Source organism: Emiliania huxleyi (assembly GCF_000372725.1).
Source record: "Emiliania huxleyi CCMP1516 chromosome Unknown EMIHUscaffold_183, whole genome shotgun sequence".
Classification (NCBI taxonomy): domain Eukaryota; phylum Haptophyta; order Isochrysidales; family Noelaerhabdaceae; genus Emiliania; species Emiliania huxleyi.
The window spans coordinates 260,959-286,037 of record NW_005200754.1 but is presented as its reverse complement, the minus strand read 5'-3'; the positions used below and the strand labels follow the sequence as shown (position 1 = coordinate 286,037).

General features: G+C 64.9%; 8 protein-coding genes across 8 annotated transcripts; 7 read left to right on the top strand and 1 right to left on the bottom strand.

The window, feature by feature from the left end:
• Nucleotides 1-998: 998 nt before the first annotated feature.
• On the top strand, nt 999-3,213 carry EMIHUDRAFT_442470 (hypothetical protein). Its single transcript, XM_005783035.1, has 3 exons — nt 999-1,820; nt 1,897-3,065; nt 3,160-3,213. The coding sequence occupies exons 1-2, from the start codon at nt 1,045-1,047 to the stop codon at nt 2,810-2,812; spliced, it is 1,692 nt and encodes a 563-aa protein (XP_005783092.1). The 5' UTR covers nt 999-1,044; the 3' UTR covers nt 2,813-3,065; nt 3,160-3,213.
• A 3,679-nt stretch (nt 3,214-6,892) lies between these two features.
• EMIHUDRAFT_48225 (hypothetical protein) lies at nt 6,893-7,153 on the top strand (the record flags this gene model as incomplete). Its single annotated transcript, XM_005783034.1, has 1 exon — nt 6,893-7,153. A coding segment is annotated over one exon (261 nt), but the record flags the coding sequence as incomplete, so codon positions are not given.
• Nucleotides 7,154-8,551: 1,398 nt separating this feature from the next.
• EMIHUDRAFT_232674 (hypothetical protein) lies at nt 8,552-9,093 on the top strand (the record flags this gene model as incomplete). The annotated part of the gene is made up of 3 exons (XM_005783033.1): nt 8,552-8,782; nt 8,842-8,871; nt 8,962-9,093. 3 exons carry the CDS (start codon nt 8,552-8,554, stop codon nt 9,091-9,093), a joined length of 393 nt encoding a protein of 130 aa, XP_005783090.1.
• A 1,276-nt stretch (nt 9,094-10,369) lies between these two features.
• Nucleotides 10,370-11,346, top strand: EMIHUDRAFT_423947 (hypothetical protein). Its single transcript, XM_005783032.1, has 2 exons — nt 10,370-10,821; nt 10,901-11,346. Exons 1-2 carry the CDS (start codon nt 10,386-10,388, stop codon nt 11,179-11,181), a joined length of 717 nt encoding a protein of 238 aa, XP_005783089.1. The 5' UTR covers nt 10,370-10,385; the 3' UTR covers nt 11,182-11,346.
• A 166-nt stretch (nt 11,347-11,512) lies between these two features.
• EMIHUDRAFT_456521 (hypothetical protein) lies at nt 11,513-15,879 on the top strand. Its single transcript, XM_005783031.1, has 10 exons — nt 11,513-11,741; nt 11,812-12,306; nt 12,376-12,700; nt 12,780-12,934; nt 13,012-13,249; nt 13,475-13,554; nt 13,609-13,659; nt 13,976-14,207; nt 14,812-14,853; nt 14,934-15,879. The coding sequence occupies exons 1-10, from the start codon at nt 11,578-11,580 to the stop codon at nt 15,267-15,269; spliced, it is 2,118 nt and encodes a 705-aa protein (XP_005783088.1). The 5' UTR covers nt 11,513-11,577; the 3' UTR covers nt 15,270-15,879.
• A 233-nt stretch (nt 15,880-16,112) lies between these two features.
• EMIHUDRAFT_113191 (hypothetical protein) lies at nt 16,113-18,303 on the top strand (the record flags this gene model as incomplete). Its single annotated transcript, XM_005783030.1, has 2 exons — nt 16,113-17,216; nt 17,623-18,303. 2 exons carry the CDS (start codon nt 16,113-16,115, stop codon nt 18,301-18,303), a joined length of 1,785 nt encoding a protein of 594 aa, XP_005783087.1.
• Nucleotides 18,304-21,269: 2,966 nt separating this feature from the next.
• EMIHUDRAFT_456520 (hypothetical protein) lies at nt 21,270-23,545 on the top strand (the record flags this gene model as incomplete). Its single annotated transcript, XM_005783029.1, has 10 exons — nt 21,270-21,686; nt 21,796-21,950; nt 22,112-22,133; nt 22,201-22,251; nt 22,324-22,395; nt 22,518-22,541; nt 22,616-22,720; nt 22,860-22,896; nt 22,969-23,335; nt 23,488-23,545. The coding sequence occupies 9 exons, from the start codon at nt 21,270-21,272 to the stop codon at nt 23,088-23,090; spliced, it is 1,005 nt and encodes a 334-aa protein (XP_005783086.1). The 3' UTR covers nt 23,091-23,335; nt 23,488-23,545.
• Nucleotides 23,503-24,861, bottom strand: EMIHUDRAFT_232668 (hypothetical protein; the record flags this gene model as incomplete). Its single annotated transcript, XM_005783028.1, has 1 exon — nt 23,503-24,861. One exon carries the CDS (start codon nt 24,859-24,861, stop codon nt 23,503-23,505), a length of 1,359 nt encoding a protein of 452 aa, XP_005783085.1.
• Between the last annotated feature and the right edge of the window lie 218 nt (nt 24,862-25,079).

Sequence of the window (25,079 nt, the reverse complement as noted above, 5' to 3'; positions counted from 1 at the left end):
AAGATTGAGGCTTTTGCTAGCCAGCGCGTCGTCGCACTGTCGGCTGGGCAGCGCCACAGCCTCGCCATCATTGCGGACGGCGCCGTCTGGAGCTGGGGCTATGGAGGCTGGGGCGAGCTGGGCCACGGCGACCGGCAGCAGCAGCTGCTGCCAACGAAGATCGAGGCCTTGGCTGGGCGGCGCGTCGTCGCCGTGTCCGCTGGAGATGTGCACAGCCTCGCCATCACCGCCGACGGCGCCGTCTGGAGCTGGGGCAGTGGAGTCTCTGGCCAGCTGGGCCACGGCGACACGCAGACCCAGCCGCTACCGAAGAAGGTCGAGGCCTTTGCTGGGCAGCGCGTCGTCGCTGTGTCGGCTGGAGCCGGCCACAGCCTCGCTCTCGCCGCCGACGGCAGTGTCTGGAGCTGGGGCGACGGAGACTACGGCAAGCTGGGCCACGGCGACCAGCAGATCCAGCCGCTGCCCAAGAAGGTCGAGGCCTTTGCTGGGCAGCGCGTCGTCGCTGTGTCGGCGGGAGCATACCGCAACTTCGCCCGCACGGTCGATGGCGCTGTTTATGCCTGGGGCGAGGGCGGCCGCGGCTGCCTAGGACACGGAGAGGACCTGTCGGACCAGCTGCTGCCGAAGAAGGTCGAGGCGTGGGCGCCAGGGCAGTGATGAGAAGGGCGAATGGGCTCTGTGTTGTGAGAGAAAATCTGACTCTCTTTCAACTGTGTGAGTGTGAGTATTCTTGATACGAAACCACGACGACACACACCAGTCGACTCGCATCGGTTGCCTCCATGAACGGCGGAGCTATTCTCGCGCCCACACCACACCTGGCTCCAAACGTGGACACGCCCATAGCTGGGGACACTACTAGGTCACGCATGTTTCAACTCTCCCTTCTCGACTCTCTCAGCTTAAGGGTGTGAAAAAAGAAAAAATAAAATCGGCGTTGAGTCGGCGCGGCCAGCCACAACAACGCCGCTCGCCTTTTGTGGCCGAGAGATAGGGAGGCAAAGGGTGGGGCGCGGAGCTTTCCCAGAGCAACAGTGTGTGTTTATGCCGCTCTCTGTCCTCCTCCTGTGTGCCCTCCCGGCGTCCGTCATCACCAACAGGGCTGGGTGCGGTTCTGACGCCGGGCGGCCGGCGTGGTACGACCCGCTGCTCCGCTCGGCGGACGAGACGATTGAGCGCGCAGCCCCGGCGGGGCATCAGCCAGAGAAGGATACGGTCTTTGCCACGCTTCCCACCGTGTCGTGTCTGACGGACGCGCCCTTTGATGTCTATCTGTACGCCTCGACGCGCTCGCATGCGATGAGCGCATGGCGCGTGCGCCTCTTCTTCAACACGACGGCCCTCCGTTTTGAGGGCCACTCCGTCTCCTCGCAGTTCAAGGCCTCTTCGCACACGCTCGACGTGTCGGGCGTCACCCTCCAGACCGCCAGCCTCGCGTGTGGCTCAACCTGCAGCGCCGGTCAGCTCAGCGCCGTGACAGGCGACGCCATCTTCCTCGCTCGCGTCTCGCTCAAGGCGAACGCGGGTGCAGCCTTCGGCGGCGGCAGGGAGGCTCCGAGCGTCTTCAACCTCGGCGCAAAGGTCTCCGTCGACGGTGCGGTCGCGACGGTGCTGACCGACCTCGGCCGCGGCCGATGGGTGGTCAGGTATGACGCCGATGGCACAGAGGCCGAGGTTGGCGAGGGGGCGGGGGCGGTCGTCTGGCCGCTACCTTTCGGCGACATCTTTGCGTACGTGCACGAGGCTCTCGGCTACGGCGGCGAGCGGATCGGCGGGGCGGGCCGCGCGCCCGTGTACGGCAGCGGCGACACGCCGGCAAGGAGCGCGTGGCGGCGGCCCGTTCCCGTGTTCCGGCGAGCTGTGAGCTGCGTCTCTTCACATGCGTGCTTTGAACAGGAGCGGCGGACGGCCCTTTGGGTCTGCGGAGTGGTGGGATGAGAAGGCGGAGGCGGCTGAGGCGGCAGCGGAGGCGGCGAGGGCGGCGGCGGAGGCGGCGAGGGCGGCCGAGGCGGCGGCGGCGAAGGGCGAGGCGGAGGCGGAGGGGAAGGACTCGGCGGAGGATGCTGCGGCGGCGCGGCCGAGGAGGGACGCTGAGGAGGTGTTTGCGCCGCCCTGCTCCGAGGCGTGCTCTTCCTTTTTTGTGGCCGAGTGCGTCGTAGACTTTGGCGGCGGCTGCGACGGGTACGAGAAATGCCGCACGCACCTGGAGGAGTACGAGTCGGACTCTCCCCTCTTTACTGCCGGCACCGGCGCCCCTCTCTGTGTGGTTGGTTGCGCCGACACGCCCGCAATGGCGGCAGTGGGTTCGTTGTGCGACGACTGCGAGCCTGGTGACACGTGGCCAGCGGACGACGGCTGCAACGCGTGCACTTGCCCGGACAGCGGCGACGGGTCGGAGGCGCACTGCACGGAAATCGGTTGCCAGGCGGCCCCGTGCAACGGAAAGGAGTGCGGCGACGTGTGTGTGGCGGAGGAGGGCGGGGCGCAGGGCAGTGTGGCGGGCTTCTGCGACTCCGACGGCGTCTGCTCCGTCGCGGAAAACTTCGACCACGTGCAGGCGGGCTGCGAAGACGCGAAGCACAGATACATCACGGAGACTCTGTACGAGTCCGAGGGTTGCGACGGCGAGGCGTACCACGCGAGCTTCACGGTGGAGAACGGGAGGTGCGCCAGCGTGTCGGAGGAGTATCGTGCCGCCTGGGGACGCGAGGAATTTCGGTTCGTCGGCTTCAAAGTCTGCGACCGGGTGTGGCACTTTCACAGCGGGCGAGCGAGGGTGTGGACGGCGTCTCTTGACGCGTCTCGGCTGTGAACAGATGGTCCTCTTCACAGGGGCGTCCGACAGCTTGGAGGATTGCCAGGACGCCCTTGATGAGCAGTGCGCTGGCGATGAGGAGGACACGACGGGGCAGGAGGGGGCGGTGCTGCAGCGGGACTACATCTCGGTGGACCTCGCTGCAGAGGCGGTCTGTTCCGCCACAGACGAGGTGGAGACGGGCTGCGGGCTGGACTCGTGCAGCGTCAGGATCAAGCTGAGCTTCGAGGGGACCCACGGCTTCTTCGAGGTCGCATCTCGGCCAATCTTTCCCAATCTCGGCTCAGCTCGGCTCGGCTCTTCTCGGCTCGGCTGAGCTCGCTCAGCCCCTCCTTCTCTTCAAGGCGAGCGGCGGCGAAGGAGGAGGCGGCAGCGACACCGGCGCGATCGTCGGCGCCGCGGCCGCCGGCGGCGCCTCCGTCGCCCTCGCAGGCTTTGTCGGCCTTGGGCTCCGCAAGCGGAAGAGGAGCTTGAGGCGGAAGGGGGAGGGGGGAGGCGGAGGGTGCGGCGCCGCGGCCGACGACGCCACGGAGACGGCGCGGCGGGAGGAGCTGCGGAGCCGTGTGCTGGCGCGAGACCACCCGAGATCTCCCGAGATCTCCCGAGATCTCCCGAGATGACCCAAGAACTCCCGTGAAGACCCGAGATGACCCGAGATGACCCGAGATGACCCGAGATGACCCGAGGTGACCCGAGGTGACCCGAGATGACCCGAGGTGACCCGAGGTGACCCGAGGTGACCCGAGGTGGCCGTGTAGGCGCGGCGGGCGGAGCAGCAGGGCGAGGCGGGTGGGGAGCCTCCGCCCACCCCTCCGGCGGCAGGCGACGGCGCTGCCGCTGCTGCCTGTCTTTGCGGCCTCACTTGTGCGATCACGGCATGTTTGTCCACTCGCAGGCGACGGCACCGAGCTTCCTGTTGTCGTCGCGGCGCTTGTTCCGGCGACGGTGGCGGCGGCGAGCGCGCCGCTCTCTGTCTCGGCCGCCGAGGCGGAGCGTGGGGCGGGGCAACGGGTCGGGCGGGGTGAGTGTGGCGCCTCTTTACGCCGTATGGTCTAGCGCGTAGGCCGGGCTCGAAGGGCTCGACGAGGGGCCCTTCTGCGGACTCTGCGGGCAGGCGGTCGGCGGCGCCGGCCGCTACTGCTCCTCGTGCGGCGCGTCGGTGCACCCGCCCAGTGCGGCGCGAGGCAGCCCGACGCAGTTCGCATGACGTGATTCGGAGACTCCTATCCTCGCCGAGTGTACGTTGTCGTGAGTGTGCAGTCCGGCGGGTATGAATCGCCCCCGGCCCTCTGTCAGTCTCACCTCAATCTGGTAGTACGGCTTTTCTGATCAAGGGGGCATTTAGTGGACCACAGAAGCCCCCGGAGCCCCCACCACGCACCAGCACCCCCCTCTCCCAGTCCCACAGCCACATACGAGCTGCGGCCGTGTCGCGGGCGCCGTCATGAGGCGTCATAGCGGCGAGGCGGCGGGACCGTCTGTGGCGAAGTGGGTCGCGTCCTCCGATTTCCGTCAACTCACGGTCCACACCCTCACTGTAGTGAGCGTCGGGCTGGTGGTTCGACACCGAGTTTGAAATGTCTCCGTTTCCGTTTCTCCACGCTTCTCTTCACAGGAAAATCGTGTGAAGATACGTAAGCGGAGAAAAACAGAAACTTTTTCTGCCTCGGCCTTAGCCGTCGGTATGCCGAACTATATCTAGGCAGATTACACAGATCCACATATACCCCTGACGTAGCTACCGAAAAAATATTGCGGCTTGGGCCTTGAGATGTCGTCGACCGCGAGGGCGCCTCATAGGAACGTCCACGTCAGGAATGGCGGCGCCTATGGACAGCCATGTCACGACGACTCGGTCTCTCGGAGAGCGTCCCCGATGATGGCCCGCCTCAGCGAGTGGCGCGACCATGTTGAGCAGCAAGTGAGTGATGTAAGTGTGGCCTACAGCAATCGAGTCATGCCCCTCTCACTCCTCTTGCGCTTCGAGGCTAGCCGGCGAGCTGAGTAGTGTTGCCGAGGTGCCACTGTACGCTCGAAGGCGGCAGGCCGGGCGAGATCACCAGCTCGTAGTACGCGCCGACGCCGACGAGGCTGAGCACTAGGAGCTTCGCAGGCCTACAACAGCCGGCTTGCCTGTCACATCCGTGATGCGCGTGGGTGAGAGAGACACAGTCACATGCCGAGCTGCGTGCCGCGGTGCGCGCGCGTCGGCGGCGGCCCACTCGCCAACCCATGCGAGGATGGCAGCGACCAGCGGGATCGAAGCCAGGCAGGACTGCGCCGAGACCTCGGGCGATCCAAAGCGGTAGTAGTCGCTTCGCCACCAGTGGGCCGCCTCGATGCAATGGTAGACGCTGTCGCCAAGCAAGCCCGCAACCAGAGGTCCGATGAGGAGCCAATGCAAGCGGCGTCGGTTGGCGTACGCCACGTTGGCGCACAGGCAGTTCGAGGCGAGGTACCATACGAGGCTCAGCTGCATCAGCGGCCCGTCAGCTTGTGCCGTGACGTCCACCTGCGGCGGAGGGGGCGTGCTCTGGCGGGCGGCGTGCAGCGTTCTGAGCGGTAGTGGCGAGGGTCGACCTGATGGCGGTAGGCCCGCGGCCAGCGCTGCTCGTCGGCGGCGTGCACAACGCCCACCAGAGCCGCGAGGAACAGAGCCGCGGCAATGAGGGCGGGTTGCTGCCCCGTTGAGGCGGCGACCGGCGGGGCGGTAGGCTCGGGCATATACTCCGGGGCGGTCCCTGGCGACGGCGGAGCCGACGCTGCGCCGGCGGTCAGCGCGGCGGCTGCGGAGCGCGTGACTGCGCGGTAGACCGGCTGCTGCCTCCGTTCGCCAAACAGCACCGACATCTCTCGCCGAGGAGCCTCTGGGGAGGCCGCAGCGAACGACTCGGCGACTTGAGCGACGTATTTATCGCCGCCCAAATCGTCGAGACCTAAAGGAGAGGTGAGTAATGTGCGAGCTCTAGACTGCCGTTTTGCCCCAACTGGTGGTCGCCCTCGCCCTCGAACGTTGCTGCGCGGTAGATTGGACCGCCGGGTAGAGCAGGAGCGGGGGGCGTTGCCGACGGAGGAGGGGGGTGTTGGGCGGGGCGCTGCTGCCGGTCCAAAAGCTCTTGCAGAAGGCTGGCGAGGCTGGGGATTGCCTGGTGACAAGTGGAGGCGTGGAGCGACGTTTTCACGGCTGGACCACAAGGGGCGCGCACCAGCAGCTGGTCGTCGATGCTCTTGCATTTCGACTGCAGGTCCGCAATGTCTTCCTGCAGCTGCGTCTTGAGCGCAAGCACCTATTGAACCGACAGTCAACCGCTTGGTCGTGCGAACCAGCCCTAGGAGCTGAGCCTCCAGCACGAGACACCTCGTCCTTGGCGGTCCGACGCTTGGCCGCCTCCTTCACCACCCCGCTCGCACGTCGCTCCCAGTCCGGCTTCAGGAGTCGCTCGAGCTCTTTGGTGTCTATTTGGCCCGAGCCGTCGCCTAGATTGCAAGCATAGCCGTAATAAAGGCGAAGATCAGCCGATGTTGCTTGATATCGCCCGAGCCGTCACCGTCCAGCGCATCAAAGATCTCGTGCAGCACCGCTCTCTCCCCGCGGTAGCCGAGCCCAACCAAGCCACGGCGAAACTCGTTCTTCCGCGCATTGAGCGGATACGGGCGCGGATTAACGCGGCGCATCACCTTGAGCATCGCGGCTATGAGGAGTGCAATCCTCACAGCCCCCAGCGTGTGGTCTAGGCGCGCTTTACCGGCAGGGGCGACCGAGAGGTGGTCGCCAAGCTGTACAGGCGGCCGGCTCGTCGAAATCGTGCTCGCTGCTCCCGACATTGTTCACAAGAGCCGCCCCCCTGTACAGTGACTACATCACAATCGTGAACAACGCCTTCGTGGCGAGCGGCGAGGGGGTCGCAGGCATCTACGAGGGGGGGCGCAACGATGAGGGAGAGGCAGACGGCCGGGGGAGCTATCTGTACCTGGCGCGCAACCGCCCACCCGACCGCCCACCCACATACTTCCAACACGCAGGGCTACTGCCTGAACCAGCCCTTCCACACACACACCGCCCCCTGTCACCGTTAGGATGGCAACGTTTATCTGGGCGAGTGGAGGCGCGGCAAGCAGCACGGGCGGGGGAGCTACACCTACGCTGACGGCGACGTCTACGAGGGGGAATGGCAGGACGGGCGGCAGCAGGGCCGCGGCATTTACCGCTTCATGAGCGGCGACGTGTACGAGGGCGAATACGTTGAGGACAAAAAGCACGGCCGCGGGACCTACCGGCTTGCAGACGGCCGCGTGATGATCGGGAGGTTTGACAACGAGGTGCCGGTCGGCGAGGGCGTCTGCTGGATTCCTCCGGACGCTGAATCATCAGACCCCGACAGACACCACTGGAAGGCGGCGCGGCTGCTCGACGGGCAGCCCGAGGCGTACATCTCGCTAGAGGAGGCGGAGGTTATCGCGAAGAAGGTGGGCGAGCCACTGCCCGCTTTTGGGACGCACCTGCAAACCGCCATCTGACGACGGACGGAGCTCGGAGCACGCCGTATAATTCGGAACGATTCACTTCGCATGTGCATATATGCCTCCCGCGTATGAGGTCTTGAGAGCGTGCAAGCTAGGCTGCCGGTCTCAACAATTATCTAGGTGTACTCCAACCTGCGCGCGACACGTGCCGCGGGGCGCGGGAAGTGGCGCGGGCTGCGGCGCGGGTCGTACCTGTAGATCGACATATGTCGCTATATCGTTTCCATGCAGGAAGGCAGCTCCGCTTCCGTATTTAAGATCCAAAGGAAAGGAGCCAAAAATTGCTCGTGCGCAAGCTCTCTCAGGACCTCGCCGGTACCCCCCCCCCCTCCCCCCTCCTCCCCCCTCCCCCCGCGACGTAAAACGTTCCCCTTGCCTGCGGGCGCCCTTTCACGGAGCGACGCTCTCTCCCCCTCGCTCTGCTCCTACTGCACTTGCTGCACCGCGACTCAACACCCAACAATAACAGCCGCGCACGAGCGCGCGGCCTCCCTCTCTGCCCCCTCGGTAGCGTGAGCTCACTTGGTCATCGGCTGGCCAGAGATGGAGATGCGCAGGTCGCCCTTGCCAACCATGCTCTTCGACGCCACGCTCTTCGAAGTCAGGCGGCCCTGGCGCGTCTTCGTGTCGGCGACCGACGTCATCGGTCCCTCCTGAGAGCGTGATGGACGGCAAGTTCACCATCGGCCACACGACTCTGCTGAATCTCGGCTAGGCTCTCGGCCGAATCTCGGCCGAATCTCGGCTGCATCTCGCCTGGATGCGGATGATGGCCATCTTCACCAGGTCGATGATGATGAGCCACGACAGGTCGTAGCCCCAGATCTTGATCACGTCGGACGGGTCGAGCTGCTCGACGATGAAGCCACCTATAAAACGCCGCCGAGATGAGTAAACAATTTTGTGGTAGTAGATCACCTGAATGTAGCCAAAGAGAGGCGAACCATGTGTGTGGCCTCCTTAGTCAAGCCTCGCCGGTGAGCAGGCGTTGTGCATCAAAGAGCAGCGATTGCTCCAGACCATCGACCGGCTCAGATTGCAGGTCACGATCAGCGGGAGTGGCTGAGATGAGCCGAGATTCGTCACGATCAGAGCAGCGGCCGGCGTGGTCTGCACTCAAAGGGGCATAGGAAACGCGTCACATCTCTCTGCCCCACGCCGCAGGCGGACGGAGAGGTCCGGCAGCAGCGTGTCCGCGCCGTGCTGGCGCAGATGTCGGCGCCCAAGCAGTGGCGGATGTCCGACGGCGGCGTCGCGCAGGTGCACACGCCGTTCACCGCGCGGGCAAAAGAGCTGGCGGACCTGTATAGCGGGCTGATGCTGCAAGGCTTGGGCGTGGACGAGCGCTTGGACGTGCTCCTGCACATCAAGTGGGCGGTCACGGAGTTCAAATGTGGCCTCACGCGCGAGATGGTGGAGTTGATCGATCGCGAGGCAACCCTGGTTAGTGCGTCGGACTTGCATCTTTCTTTCGGCTAATCGCGGGTCCACGTTGGCTGTAGGCGGACTTGCTCAACCGCGGCCGGACAGAGGTGCGTAGACGGGGATAGGCTCACACTCGTCGTTTCTCCTCCGCCCGCACCACTCCTTCCCAGCCCTCCCGCCTTGCCCCGTGTGCGCAGGCCAGCCTCTCTGGCCTTCGGAAGCGGCTGGGGAACCTCTTCCTCACCTTCCTCGAAACGCCCGAGTACAATCCAGAGGCGGCGCGTTTCAAGCGCGGGCCACCGAAGGTTTGCCATGTCGCGCGGCGCTGAGGTGTTAAGGTCGGCCGTCTCGCCCGCGCGCGAATGCGGCGCGGTGTAATTCGGGCGCGAGGGAGGGTGGCAGGGAGCGAAAAGACCACATGAGAAAGAGGTCCGGATTCAGCTCTTGACCGATGGGGGAGTTTATACCCGGGTACAGTTGCCCCCCCCCCCCCCCGTGGAGATGCGAGGGTCGCCCCCCCTTGCCCCACCACTTTGTGTGTGTGGAGACGTTTACCTTACCTTACCTAGGCGACGGCGGACATGGCAGAGACGAGTGTGAAACAAAGGGCGGCGGGCATGGAGGGCGGTAGCGACGGGGATGGAGACGGTGACGGTGGCGAGGAAGAGGAAGGGGGTCCATTAACACCAGACAGCGAGAGGGGCAGGGAGGAAAGGGGGAGAGAGGAAGCCAACGCGACGTGCGCAGAGGATGAGGATATAAACTGGGACGACGCAGCGGAGGGGATAGGCGAGGGAATCGAGGGACCGGAGGGCTTTCGCGACAGCGACGATGACGACGAAGAAAGGGGAGGGGACGGAGGGGCGACACGCAGGAGGAGCGAAATCGCTAACGGCCCGAGCAGAGAGGGCGACGGCGGGGCACGAGGGAACAACGGAGACGCTACCGATGACGCGAACCGAGGCACGGACGCCGGCGGGGACGGGGAGGGCGACAGCGACGTCGAGGTTGACGCAACCGTATCGAGAGCGCCACCCAAAAAGGGGCGGACAGCCATGGAGGTCACCGAATGGAGGGCGAACGGCACGATGCGAAAAGGCAGGGCGAGGCGGATGGAGAAAGAAGTGCCGAGAAGGCCATGGTGGAGGGGAGGGACGGGAGGACGAAAGAAGGGCGAGGAGGACGAGCGGCCCGCACAGACCGCGAGCAGACAGCGCCTGCTGGCCATTTCGAGACATTCGCCAAGAACGCTAGCTACATGGGAGGGCTTCGTGAAGGATGGATTGAAAAACATTCGAACAAAGAAGAGGCGACGGGAGGAACCGGCGGAGGATGCAGTGACGTGACACACACACACACACACACACACACACACACACACACACACACACACACACACACACACACACACGGTTCACCCACGCGCATTGGGCCTTGCACTTTGAATGCCGTGGGGCTCCTGTCGTCAGACGTGGAGACGCGAGGGTTGCCCCCCCTTGCCCCACCACCTCGTGTGTGTGGAGAAGTTTACCTTACCTTACCTTACCTTACCTTACCTTACCTTACCTTACCTTACCTTACCCCCCCCCCCCCAGCCAGAGGCCGCTCATCACCGCGCAAAATGCTGCTGCGCGCACGTGCTCCGAGGCTGCTGTTCCGCTCATTCACCGCGAGCCCACCCAAGGCCGCTCCCACGCCGATTGCTCCGAGGCTCCTCCCCGCACGCCGCTCGCTCAGCTCGAGCGCCGTGCAGTTCGAGGAGCAGTACGCGGGCGGCCTGCAGTGGCTGCACTGGGCGATGGCTGCAGGATTCGCGGTGACGCTGGGCACGGCAAAGCTCTCACAGTGGACCACTGCTGACACGCCGTGGAACGGTGGCCGCACCAAAGGGCAGACGAAAGGCTACCTGATGACGATCCACAAGTCGACTGCGGTGCTCCTCACTGCCGCCATCGTGCCGCGGGTGGCACTGAAGTTGCTCACGCGCGTGCCGGCGGCGCTGCCCGGAGGAAGGCTCGAGCACCTCGCCGCGGACGTCTCTCACGGGCTGCTGTACGGTCCGCCCAACCAGCTGCCGAGAGGGCTTCGAGATATGCCACAGCCACCTAGAGAGGGGTTCTGCACATCCCTATTTAGGCTTCATGCTTTGGATGCCCGCGACCGGAATGGCGATGGGCTACTTTGGCGGCAAGGGCGTCCCCTTCTTCTGGCAGTTCACCATCCCGGGCAAGGCCGACAAAACAAAGGAGGACGGCGCTTTTGCCGGCAAGATGTTTGGCTGGCACACGACCGCGGGCAGCCTCCTCTACTACCTCATACCCATACACGTGGGCGGCGCGATGGTGCACGTGCTCAAGGGCCACGCCATCTTTGCCCGCATCACGCCGGGCCTCAATGCCGCCGTGAAATCGGCCTGACTTGACTCCACACAGCGCTGCTCTAGCCCACGGTTTGCTCACCGGGGAGTCTGCTCCAATGAGAAGGAACTTGCTCACCCGGGAGTCTACCGGGCGCTCGACAAACCCTTGGAGTAGAGTATGAAAAAAAACGTTGGGTTTGTACTATTAACAACGAAGGCGCTCTAAAAAAAACGTGGGACCGCGGGGGGGGGGGGGCTAGCGGGATGGGGGGTTCTAAGGGGAAGGGAGCGGGGGGCGCCCAGTAGGGCGCCGGCGCCCCAGCGTAGAGGGCCTTGTGTAGCCCTCCTTTTGGTATATATAAAAAAACGTACTCGTGCGTCCTCGGCCTCGGTCGCCTCGGACCAGTCTCGCCCTTGCTGGAGAGGCTGAACGCACACAGCGGCCCGATCTGCCATGTCCTTGCCGCCCGTGGTGCGATCGGCGTCCTTTACTGTCACAGCCTCTGGGAGCAGCCTACCGGGCAGCAAGCAGGTCGTTATCGAGTCGCTTAATGTGTTCACGCCAAGCGGCAGCGTTCTGTTAATGGACTCCCGCATCGTGGTTGTGCCGTCACGGCGGTGACGCCACACTGCCCAGTGCGCTCGTTTCCGCGCCCACCTCAGCGACCCTCCACCTGCGCGGCGTCAGGTACGCACTCGTCGGCCGGAACGGCGCAGGCAAGAGCGCGCTGCTTCAGCTCATCTCGGAGGGCAAGCTGCCAGGATGGCCGCCCTCCATCACCACCGTGCTGGTGCGACAGGAGACCATCCCAGGGTCCGTCGCCCTTCTGCAGTCGATGCTTGACGCCCGCGCAGCCGCGTGGGATCGGCCGGGACTAGAGGCGGAGAGAGACGCTCTGGAGGCACGCCTCGAGGGCGCTGACGCCGCAGCCGTCGCCTCCCTCTCCGATCGGCTTGGAGAGGTGATCGATCTCCTGGAGACGATAGACGGACCTCAGGCACAACAGCATGCGCAGGGCATTCTCCGAGGGTTACAGTTCGAGCCGGAGGACAGCGGGAAGGGGGAGAGCGAGCTGAGCAGCGGCTGGCAGCAGCGGCTGGCGCTGGCGCAGGCGCTCTTTGTGCAGCCGGACGTGCTTCTGCTCGACGAGCCAACCAACCACATGGACCTCGCGGCCGTCCGGTGGCGGAGATCATACGAGATCATCGAGATCAGCCGAGAGCGGCTATAGGGGAGCCATCACATTGGTAGGTGGCTGGAGGCGGAGCTCACGAGGACTCAGGCGACGGCCGTGATCGTCAGCCACGACCCTGACTTTCTGACGGCGACGTGCAGCGACGTGCTCAGCATCGAGGAGGAGCGGCTGGTGCACACGGCGGGCGGCTTCGAGAGCTACCTCGGCCGCCGGCAGCAGCTGTACAGACGCGACGAGGCGGTGATGGAGAAGGCGCGCGTGAAGGAGGAGCGGCTCGCGTCCTCCCAAAAGGCGCAGCTCTCGATCGAGGACCGGCACGTCGCCAGGACGCTGAAGAAGGTGGAGGAGGCGCAAAAGGCGCACGCGGTCATCAACGTCAAGGTTGCTCGCCGAGATCACGAGATCACCCGAGATTACCCGAGACTCAAAGGCGCACGGGCATGATTTCATCAACGTCAAGGCGCTCTGCGGGACGATGAAGAAGAGCGGCGACGGCTCGGCGGCGCGGGCGGCGCAGCAGAAGAAGGCGCACCTTCAGCGAACTCTCAAGCTGGACGACGGCGAGAGGCTCGCACTAGATTCTGAACAGACACCCACCAAGCACAATTCGGCTGTGTCCCATCGAAACCGTGCCATGAGCAGTGCCGTAGGCGCAACGCTCTTCCTCACCTCTCCCTATATCCACGCACTAGGCTCAACGCCTCCGAGGCGACGGCGCGCGTGCAGGCGCGGCGCGCTTTTGAGCGCACACTCGCCTTCGAGTTCCGGGCGGGGACGCCGCTGTCGGGCGGTGCCCCTCTGCTGCGGCTGGACGAGGCGAGCATCGGCCGTCCCGGGCGAGGCGCCGTGCTGAGAGAGGTGACGCTGGCCGTGGAGGCGGGCGCCAGGATCGCCATCCTCGGCTCCAACGGGGTGGGCAAGTCGACGCTCGTGGAGGCAAGCCGTGGCTGATCTCGGCTGATCTCGGCTGATCTCGGCTGATCTCGGCTGACCTCGGCTGATCTCGGCTGATCATCTCGGCTGATCTCGGCACATTGCAGTCTCTCGCCGGCGCTAGGCGCTCGTTGGCAGCGACGCAGAGGCCGCCGGAAGGGCAGAGTCCCACGCCTCTTGCGGGTCGCATCCGGTTTGAATGCAATCACGTCACGCTCCTAGGGCGGCGCCGAGCTCCTCTCCGGCGACGTGAGCCGCAGGTCGCACTTGCGCGTGGCGTACCTGAGGCCCAAGCGCAGCGGGTGCGCAACCTTGGCCTTCGATCTCCACGCGTGAGAGGATGCCTGGTCCCGCAGGCAAAACCACCTCGAGCAGCTGGTGCACCACCTCGACATGACCGCGGCCGAGTACGTCGCCTCCCAGGCGCCGGCCACTCCACCAGCTCCACGCACCAGCTCCCGCACCAGCTCACCAATTCCAGTCAGTTGGAGCCCCCCCCCCCCCCACAACCACCACCACACACACACACACACACACACACACACACACACACACACACACACACACACACACACACACACACACACACACACCACCACCACCACCACCCACACCACCACCAGGTACCGGGCGCGTCGGAGCTCGTCGCGCGCAAGTGCCTCCGCGCCGTCTCTGCGGCACGCCCACGCACAGCGTCTTTTCACAGAGTCTCTCTATGAGCAGGTGCCTCGGCGCCGTCTCGCTCGCCGAGCACGCCAGCCAGCGGGTGGGCGACCTCTCAGGCGGTGAGCGCGTGCGGCTGATCCTGGCAGCGGAGGTGCTGCCCGCGCTGCCGCACCTCATAGTGCTCGACGAGCCGACCAACCACCTCGACCTCGACAGCCTCGACGCGCTGAAGGCCGGGCTGAGCAGCTTTCGCGGCGCCCTGCTGTGCATCTCGCACCACCGCGACTTTGTCGCGTCGATCGCGACGGAGCTCTGGTTCTTACGGCCCGAGCACGCCGGCGCGAAGACGGCGAGCTGCAGCCGAGATGTAGCAGAGGTATCGCCGAATCTCTTGCAGATATCCGAGCACGCCTGCGCGAGGACATGCGCAGAGCTCTGACCACGCGCCGGTCGCACCGCCCCCCACCTTGTACGCTGCCTACAGGCGCGCCTCCACGTGCGGCACGCAGACGGGTACGAGGAGGCCAAGGCTCTCATGCAGACCCTCGGGGGAGCGGCAGAGCCGGCCAAGGCCACTGCAGGGCCGCCGCGCGATGCAGCACGGGCGTCCCTTCCGCCCGCTGCAAAGCCGCCGCCGGTTGCGTCGCCGTCGCCGGCGCCGCCGTCTCTGCCGGCAGCGCCACCACCGCCACAGCAGCCGCCAACGCAAATGCCTCAAGCGCCGGACGAGAGGGCCATGCGTCCGCCCAGCGCAGAGAGCGGGGCGGGGCCGCCCGCCGCTTCGCGTCCCTGGGGCGGTTCCCCGCTCCCACGAGGCGCAGTCGAGGTGAGCGAGGCGTGTGGCGCCGCGCGTCCATATTTCGGCTGTATTCTCAGCCATGCTTCGGGGATAGGAGGCCGGCGAGGCGGAGGTGCCGCTCGTGCGGCGGCTGCGAGTGAGCACTAGCGTTCACTCTCCACAAGACTCCACACGTCCTTCCCACAGCAGCTAGAGTCCCACCGATCGCACCGTCAGGCGCTCGGCTTCCCACAGTATGCGTGCATCCGCGCGGCGCGCATGACAAGCGGAGAGACGCTCGAGGCCCGCGTCGAGGCGGCGCAGCAGTGGCTCGAAACGCAGGGCGTCAGGCCGCGCCCACCGCCCACCTCGGGCGGGCCGCGACAGGCCGGCAACGTGCAAAGCGGGAGGGGCGGCCCGGATCCGCCGCCAAGAGGGCAGCTGACGCGTCAGCGTTTTGCTCCAACCGCCGCCAAGACCGCCGAGCCCGCCAAGCCCAGGACCCCGGCGTCTGCCAATCCGTGGGCGGCGCTGCACGGCGACGACGACGTGGACGACGAGGAGGCGAGGTGAGGGCTTCTGGTGGGGTGGGGACTGGGGAGGGGCGCCGGAGTGGGAGTCGGAATGTCCCGTCTGAGAGATGCGCGATCGAAGATTCGATCTGGACGACGGCGGCAACGCGATCAGCAGCATGAGTCCGACGAAGACTGAGCCACGCGCACAGCCGCAGAAAGCGCGCCGCCGCAGCCTTGGTGAAGCGCGGGCGCCGCGCTAAGAGGGCCCTGCCGTTTGACTCCTCGTCGGGCGCGGCGGGGTAGTCGACCTCCCCAGCTCTGCCGACAACCCGGAGATCCGCCATCGGACAACCGGACCCTGGGAGCACGCCCGTTAAAGACTGGGATTAGATCTAAGGGGTGTTTCGACACCAAGTGTTTTGAACGCCGTCTCGGAAGAAATCGTCATGGAAATTCTCTTGCCGACAGCGTTGGAATGCGGAGATAGTTACTGCTCTTTGTGTAGTGCCCCCCTCTTGGCACTTTACTCTCTCCTGTCCCGCGTGACTCTCTGTCTCACATATGAGTTTCTTCCCTCTGGAGGGCGACGCCGCGTGAGGCTCTTTCTTGCCTACATACAGCTCTTGCCTAGGTAGGCAGGCTCTTTGCCTATAACGAGACTAAGAAAGAGCAAAGCATAAGCGGTCAGTCAGTCAGACGTCAGTCAGTCGTGAGGACACCCAACACGCTATTGGTGTCGATCGCTCCCCACCCAGGGCTCAGTGAACGGGAGAACGGGAGAGCCCAAGCATCTTCGACACTCACTGTTCGTCCACTATTCACAGCCGACAACTTTGTAACGGGGACGCACGACGCAAGGAGCCGAAAAATCGCAAGCGGAAGATCCGAGAGAAGAACGTATATGGGCGCCTGCGCCTCCACGTCAGCCAACGACATCGCCGAGCCGGTGTCGCAGCCTGAGAAGATTGACACTCCCGCCGACCTCACCGTAATCGACACCTCGCCCGACGTCGCGCCCGCCGAGACGCCCGCGGACGACGCGACGGCTGCACCCTCCGACGTGAAGCCCGAGGCAGAGGAGGCGGCATCTGAGAAGCCCAAGGAGCAGCCGGCGGCCGAGGAGACGGTTGCCGAGGCCGCGCCTGCCGAGGCGATCGAGGAGGTGACGCCGCCGGCCGAGCCGGTCAAGGTGCCCTCAATCCTGGACAAGGTGGCTGACTACCTCTCGGGCCGCAAGTCTGAGGCTACTGCCGATGCTGCCGAGACCGAGGCAGTCGAGATGGCGGAGGTCGAGTCCCCGGAGGAGCCAGTTGCACGCGCATTGATTGAGACGCCAGAGGCGGAGACGGCGGAGACGGCGGATGAGGTGGCGGTGGCGCACGACTACACGCACGCAGCGGCGGCGGCGGCAGCTGCAGAGACGGTCACCAGCCCGCGGCAAACTGAGTCCTTCATCGGCATGATCGCGGCAGCCCTCTCGCCGCGCAAGGGATCCCCGTCTGTGATCGAGGAGCCGCAGGCCGAGGAGCCGCAGGCCGAGGAGGCAGTCGCCGAGGAGGCGGTCGCCGAGGAGGATGCGGCCGAGGTGCCACCGCCGGCCGAGGCGGTCAAGTCGTCGTCATTCCTGGACAAGGTGGCTGACTGCATCTCCGGCCGCAACTCCGAGGCTACTGTCGAGGCTGCCGAGACCGAGACACTTGAGACGGCGGAGGCCGAGTCACCGATGGCGGAGCCCGAATCGCCGGTGGCGGAGGAGGCGCTGGCCGAGGACGCCTCGCCCGAGGCTGCGCCTGAGGCGGCACCTGAGCCTGACGAGGCGGTGGCTGAGGCGGCGGCGCCCTCGGTTGCTCCCGACGAGGAGAAGCCCACTCTCTTGCAGCAGATGTCCACGGCTTTCTCGAGCATCCTCCCCAAGGTGCAGTGCCTGCCCTCCGCCCGCCCTTCGGCCGATGCACCGCCCGTCGCGCTCCGCGAGGAGGAGGCTGCGCTCGAGGGGGAGACCAAGGTGGCTTCCTGATCAGATTGGGCCGTGGCGCTCAGCCTTGCGGGGGGTGTACTGTGCGCGAGCGACGAGTAAAATCGTGTGCTCTTTTCCTGTTATAATAATTATCGACTACATCACGGCATCACGCAAAACGGAGCCTCGTTCACTTTAGATGCACAGACATACTTCCAAAGCTCTGCCGCTCATGCATCGGCCCCTCGCAAAAGTGCCCGCCGATCCATGGCACGCGTAGAGCTATGACAGGGACCGCGGCCGCGGAACCGGCGGCGGACGACGGGGCTGGCGCGCAAGCGCCGGCCACCGTCGTGCCGCCGGGGATGCGCAGCGGACCCTGGAATCGCTCAGATCGCGTGCAACTGGAGGACGCGGTTTGTGTCGCACGGTTGTTCGGTGCGTCGTGTGTCAGGGTGATAAGGCCTGGGGCTACGCGACCATCGAGGTCGACCTGAAGCACGAGAAGGCCGCGGGCGACCGCGAGTCGGTGAAGGCGGCGGAGCGCTCGTACATCGAGCGCACCGCGCCGAAGGAGAAGGAGCTCACAGATGAGCAGCTCGCGGCAAAGGCCGCGGCACGCAAGGCCAAGAAGACCAGGCAGAGGGAGCGCCGGGCGAAGGAGGCCGAGCGCGCCGCGAGCGAGGCCGAGCGCGCGGAGCGCCCACGCGCGCAGCTACGCGCGAACATCGAGTACGCGATGGAAGGACTACGGTCTGCAGCTGCGCGGGCGCGCAGCCAGGCGGGGTCCAAGACTCGGGTCACCTACTCGCTGCCTCCGGAGAGGGACGACGGATATCGGCGCGGCCCCAGCGTGATGTGCGCCACGGTCCCCCAGGGCACCGTGGCGACGACCGTCGCGCAGGACTGGCTCGCAAATGAGCTGGCCGAGTACGGAGAGATTGATGCGGCATGCCGCGACAGGTTTGTCATGCACCTGATGACGGCCGCCGGCGCCTCGGCGCCGGCCGACGCCGTGTTCGGGTTCAAGGCTGGCGAGACGATGCAGACCTCTCGCCCGACCTCCGCGTCGGGCGAGGACGACGACGAGGACACCGGCTCCGAGGAGTATTCCGACGACAGGGCGTCCGACTAGCTGGCTTCACCCATATCTTACCCCTTCTGCCCCCCCCTCCTCCGACCCCCCAGGCTAGATGGAGTACCTCCTATCCAAAAAGTTATTTAGTACCACCCCCCTACCGCCGCCCAGTACGTGCTCCGCAGCTGAGCCCACGCACCCCACAGCAGCTCAGGGACACAATGAGCTCGCATACAAGTGCTGGTACGCACAGCTCGACGCGTACTCGAATGCTGCCACTGTCATTCTAGCCGGCGAGTGGCGGCGTCACAGCGCCGACTCTCGCATCGCGATGAGACGCACTGCTTGCCCAGACGCGCGCCTTGGCGCGCTCCTGTGGTGCAGGAGGAAGGCCAGCGGTCGTGCTGCGCAGGCCCGGCCGTCTGGCTGAAGGGAGCAGCAGCTGGCGCTCAACAGCAGCGCTGGCGAGCGGCGCAGCCACACCACACTCCCGCCAAGCCACGTGTCATTTCCCGCCAAGATTTGGCGCCAAAATGGCACTTTAGTGTCCACCTAGCCACGTGGTCGCGGCCTGAAGCTCCAAGCTTCTGGGACTGAGGTGCACACATCGAGGACTCCATTTGTGGCAGGCGGCACCCTTCGATCGTTCGCCGATGTCCGAAACCGGGGGTTTACTAAATAACTTTTGGATACTCGAGTAGGAGGTAGTCAGATGTGTAGATTCTGCCCCACACAGCCCCTTACCCCTTCACCCTCGCCTCGCTGCTTTTGGTGTTTCTGAACACGTAGTCCACGCTGTGGTAGCGGCTCCCGTAGTGTACCTTTTTCGTTGTATGTAGTCTTACGTCCTTTTTTAGTGCCAGTGGCAGTGCGCGCCCGCCCCGTGCCCAAAGAAAGAAAGAAAGAAGAAAACAGACAACCCAAGGGAGGGATGGGAGAACGGCACGCCGCCGCCACACAGGGATTTTAAGGAGAGGGGTGTGGTGCGCTAGCCGTCGCCCACCCTTGGGCGTCCGCCTCTTCCTATCTCACTTCGCAGTCTCTCTCCGATTCTCGCTGCAACCTTCGTGCCACCTCGCGGTCTCCCCCTTCTCGTCGTGCTCTCCCTTGTCGCCTCCTCCTCTGTCGCGTCGCTCTCCTCTGCCTCGTTCTGCGCCGCCGCCGCCGCCTGCCGTTCCCTTGTCCTCTCGGCTTCTTTTGCCTTTCGGCGCAACTCCGTCCTCCTCGCGGCGTATCCTGGCCCCTCGAGTCTATCGAGCTCCCCTCGCGCAAGGACGAGTCTTCTGACGCCCACTGCTATCATTTGCCGCCCAGTCATGTCGTTGCTCAGGTCCACTCTCTCTTGGAACACTCGTGCCTCTACGGATGACGCCGGCGCTGGAGTCCCCTTCGGGTGCATCGTGACATCTGACAACTGGATTTCCACTGGTTCGTCCTCCTCGGAGTCGTCTTCCCCCGCTGCCTTCCGCTCGGCTCTCCCCGTGCCCAGTGTTGTGCGAGGGCGCGTTGTAAAATTCTTTTTCCCATCTAGGATTTTTCTCCTTGACACGATTTTTCCTGTGGTAAGAGATGCGACGTGCCCGCTGTTTTTCGCAAAAAGGACGAGCCTCCAGCTCCACGAGCGCTAGCCCCCGGGGACTCCGTTGGATGCCTCGAGGACCACGGGTCGTCTTGACCATTGCCCTGTTGGCACGGCACGGCGCTGTGGCTGCCGCGAGCAGCACATTGCGAGTCGTGCGCCCCTTTGCCACGCACGACTGGTCAAAGCTGAGTGAGTCGTTCGATCGCTGGGACGAGATCGTTCCCTGCGCTAGCGGTGCTGCTGCCGCGGGGCCGCTTCCCCGCCCAGAGCTGGTGCTTTACTTTTCCAGGAGCATCGGTGAGCTCAGACAAGCAGCGATTTGGCCGTCGGTCGAGGCCTTCCTCGGTAGCTCATCGGCCAGGCCGTGGGGGGCCTGCTTCAGCTCAGCCTCGCTGCTGTGTGCAAACTTGACAAAGGCACAGGATAAATACATGCCTTCCAAGGCGGGCTCAGACGTCGCGTGGAACTCGGGCCCGAATGTGCAATTCTATCGAATGCTCAGGCACTAGGCGACTGACTTTCACCAGGTCTTGCCGTGTGTAGATGCTCTCTAGACGCTGAGCCTGCCACCCCTTGACGCTGCGAGCTCCGCTCCTCTTCCTGACGCCGCCACCCCTTCCGCCCCTTGCAGCGGGGGTTGGGCGCAAACAAGCACTTCGAGTACCAGACGGCATATCGCATGTTTATGAAGGCCTCGCGGCTGCGGCCGACGGAGCCAGCGCACCTCATCTCCGCCGCCAACATGAAGCTCAAGCTGCTGCGGCTCGACGACGCAGAGCGGCTGTACGAGCGCGCATGGGGCATGGCGGAGCTGACCGCGGCGCAGAGGCGAATGGTGGGCGAGAAGCGCTTGCTCCTTCGGCGTGCCGGAGCCTGGGGAGGGGACTTCGCGCTCAAGGCGATGGGCGTGCCTCAGGAGCTGGGGCCCCCGCGGCCGGCGGCAGCCGGCCAGCCCTCGCCGCCGCGTCGCCGTGATGGCCGATGCGGCGAGGAGGGAACGGAACGAGAATTTATTCATATAGGATAGGCGTGAGGCGACGTAATGGTCCATCTAATACGATTTCAGAAAGGGGACGACGGACCACGACACTTAAATAAAAATTCCACTTATATGGCGATCCACCTCCACTCTCTTGAGAGAGTTGTTTGTCACTCTTGCGTTCCGATTGCGTTGCTCGCTCGCCCGCGCGGAGGGCACGGCCGCGGAGGAGGCGACAGGCGAGTGCGCGCTTGCCAGGCCTTCTACAGGCAGCCTCTCGGGCAGACTGGGGGTCGGCTTTGCGTGTGGCGGGGCCCGCTGCGCTACTCATAAAAGGAAACCCGCCGGCCTACTCGTGTGAGTGTGAGTGAGTGCGGCCTACTCGTGTGAGTGTGAACACACACAACATACGCGTATGTTGTATGCCACGACGGACCGCCTGCTCCTCCCGCACGACACGCGATGTCTGTGCCGCTCTCCGCCGTCGGAGAGAGCTCGAGCAGCGCCGGCGACGACAAGCCGCTCATCCCGGCTACTGTCGCCTCACCGCTGCCGCCATCGCGGCTGCTGACAGCGTCGTATGTGGCGGTGTACCTGATGGTTGGCCCGGCCCTAATCCTCGTCAATAAGCACCTCCTGAAGGACGTCGGCTTCGGATTCCCTATGATGGTGTCCGGCATCGGACAGGCATCGAGCGCTCTCGGCTCCTTCCTCGCGCTGCGTGTGCTCCGGCTGCAGCCTCTGACTTGCGCCAAGCACGTGACGTGGCCCTTCTACCTCCGGAACATGGTCGTCGTCGGCGGAGCCACCGCAGCGTCGCTCTGCTTTGGCAACGCCGGCTATCTCTACCTGACCGTCTCCTTTGTCCAGATCCTCAAGGTCCTCTCCCCTCCTACCTCGGCCATATCTCGGCGATGTCTCGGCCATATCTCGGCTGCATCGCCGCACATTATGCGGTCAGCAGCGACTCGTGTCCCGCCGTGAGCAGGCCTTCACGCCCGTGTTCGTCGTCGTGATGCTATACGCGACGCGCGTCGAGACTCCCTCCCCTCGCGTCGCGCTGTCGGTTGGGCTGATCAGCGCCGCCACTGCCATCGCTAGCGCGGGCGAGGCGCACTTCAACCTGACGGGCGTGCTAATCATGTGAGTGCCTCGCCGAGATCCGGCCCCGAGAGTGTCCAGCCGTTGTCGAGCATCTAGCCGAGCGAGGCTGCGCGAGGCCGAACTCTTTCAAGACCTTCTCGGACCCTTTCAAGACCCTTCTCGGACCCTCCTCGGACCCTTCCCGGACTTCTCTCTGGTAGGTGCGCCGCCGAGACGTGTGAGGCAAGCCACCCACAGGCGGCGAAGAAGCTGCGGTCGACTGCTTCTCGAGAGTGGTTTCACGAAGCAGGCGACGCGGCTCGTGCTGACGCAGAAGCTGCTGACGAACCTCAAGTTCCCGGCGAGTGACGGGCGGCTGCGCTGCGCGCCGCGGAGGATGGCCGAGGTAAGCGGAGGCGCGCCGGGGCACTAGGCGATGGAGGGGCTGTACTACATGGCGCCGATCTGCGCCGGCTGGATGTTCGGTCTGGCTGCTGTTTTAGAGGTGCCGCGCGAGTCTGATCTCGGCTGTCTCTCGGCTGTCTCGGCTGTGTCTCGGCTGCATCTCGGCTGCATCTCGGCTGCATCTCGGCTGCATCTTGCCTTTGCCTCCTCTTCTCTCTCGAGGTGCCGCGCGCGCTCGAGAAGAATGTCCTCTCGCCCCTCGCGCCGAAGGCTGGCCAGCGGTGAATAGCGTCTCTCCACGCCTGGCCCGCTGTGGATAGGCCTTCTCGCTTGTCGCTCCCAACGCGGCGGCATTCGCGACGGCAGTGGTGCTCGGCTTCGCCGTCAACATCGCCTCTTTCCTGGTGATTCAGAGGACGAGCTCGGTCGTCCTCGAGCTGCTCGGCAGCGTGGACTCTTCGTCTCGCGATTGTCTCCGTTTTGTTCTAGGCGAAGCTCGAGCGGTTCGGCAGAGGCAGAGATGGTGGCCATTGCCATTAAGATTGGCCCCGTTATTGCCCTCAGGTGATGCTCAAGTTGCTTGGCACGGCGAGGAACGCAGGCCTCGCCCTGTCCACCTTTAGTGATGACTGAGTAATGACTCGGTCGTTCACTGTTACCGCGGAGCGCGCAGGCCTCGTCCTCTTCAGCGCGGTCTTCCTCGGCGAGGAGATCACGCCGCTGCAGGGGTTCGGGTACGCGCTCTCCCTCGCCTTCTTCGGGCTCTACAACTACTACAAGATCAAAGGGCTATAGCCCGTCGCGTGTCATTCCAGTCCGCTCGCCCCGCCTCCCACCGGAGCGGCTGCTCTCGATCGCGAGTTGCAGCCCACTGATGGTGAGCTGGTCGCTTTGACAACGTGAGTGTGATCGAAGCACACACTGTTAAGTGCTGTTAACGCGTCGGCGTTTCTCCACAGTTCCGACGACTGTGATCTGTGCATGGCATGTCGGGCGCTACGTGACACTCCGCCCGCCAACAAAGAACAAATGGAACGCAACTCTCGGCGCGGCGCGCGCGGCCGCGGGCCGGGCGTGTCCTCCATACCTCAACAAAAGCGGCGGGCCACCTTAGGGCTTTACACAATATGGTTTACGTACGACACCACTCAGGCGCCCCGCCTAGCTAGCCGCCTAGGGGGCCACCGCGCAACGCAACACAAGCGTGTTACGGGGTTTGTTTGGTGTTGCTAAAGATCCCCCTCTGCGCACGGTCCAGCTCGGCGAGCAGCAGGTCGATACCAAACACCGAGCCGCCGTCCTGGACGTTGGCGGAGAAAGCGCGATCCGCGCGGCGGCCGAGCATGCACCGCCGCGCGAGCCGCACAACGGATTCCTGATATCGCTCCAGTGCCTTTGGATCCGTCAGCCGCCGGCCTGGGTCCCGCGCGCCAGCAAAGCCGAGTGAGGTGCGGATCGCCTCAAGCATGGCAAACCCGACAGCGTCCTCTCCGATGCGTTCCACGGCGTTTTCATCCACCCCCTCAGCGGTGAGCGCCGCAGAGTACGCCTCCCAAACCCGCGCGATAGCTTCGCGAAGAGAGGTCAGCGGGTATGTCGCCGTGCCAACCGCGCGTGAACCCGTTGCCCTGCACGTCTCGAGCCGAAAGATGAAGCCGCACACCAGCGCGAAGAGGAGGGAGCCAACGTCGAGGCCGGGCGCGCACCAGACCGCGAACTCTGGGTCAATTACCTTGACAGAGCCGCCGTCTTTGCTAACCATCACTGAGCCGGCGTGCAGGTCGCCGTGGCAGAGCGCGCGCACGTCGCCTGGTCGGAGGGAGTAGCCGAGGTAAAGAGCCTTTAACTCGCTCACCTCGGACATAAAGGCGGCGTCCTTGGCGAGCACGCGGCCGCGCTCTGACGCCTCGAAGCAGACTGTGAAGACGTGCTCGAGCTGCACGGCGCGCAGCGCGTGATTCCAGTACGCGACCGCTCGCTCCGCTGTTTGGGCCTCGCGCCCGGGCCGCTCGAGTGTCCTACCGTGCACCGTGCCCAAGTAGCGTCCGAGGGCCGCGGCTGCGTCTCCAGGCACCCCATCCTCCGACGCAAAGCACCGCTCAATCAGGAGGGAGTGGTCCTCCAAAAAGGCTATCACCACGACCATCCGGCGCTCGTCAAAGTGGAGCAGCCGCGGCAAGAGCGCGTCAGCGTCAGCCTCGCCCAGCAGCTGCGCGACATCGCGGTAGTATTGCACTTCGCGCCGCATCCTCTCCGCCTCGAGCGCCATCGACGGCTGCCACTTCAAATACCCCGTCGCGCGCTTGAGGAAGAGCGATCGGCAGCCCCGCCGGTACACCCGGAATGAATAGTTGACGTTGCCGTCAGCGATTTCGACCGCTGCGACCGATGGCACCAGCGCTGTTAAGAGGCACGAAGCGACGCACCGCGGCAGAGCGAGGAGGTGGTCGGGGGAGAGAGCGCGAAGTAGCAAACGACTGGCGCCCTCGGGCGCGAAGCCGTCCGCCCAGGCCTCGCCGTCGCACGCACACCGCGCGACGTAGAGGGCCGCAGCGGAGGCGTGCATGCAACGCCGAGCGAGCGACTTAGAGGCCGCAGCGGAGGCGTGCATGCAACGCCGAGCGGAGGCGTGCTCAACGCCGCGAAAACGCCGCCGCCTTTCGTGTTTTTTATGTTGGCCAAAATGTTCATTTTCAATTTCTCATAGTATAACGGATGGTCAGTGTGCCTGTGGTTGCGAGAGACTGCCAGTGAGAAGCTGGAGGCAGGTCGCTAGACTGAGAT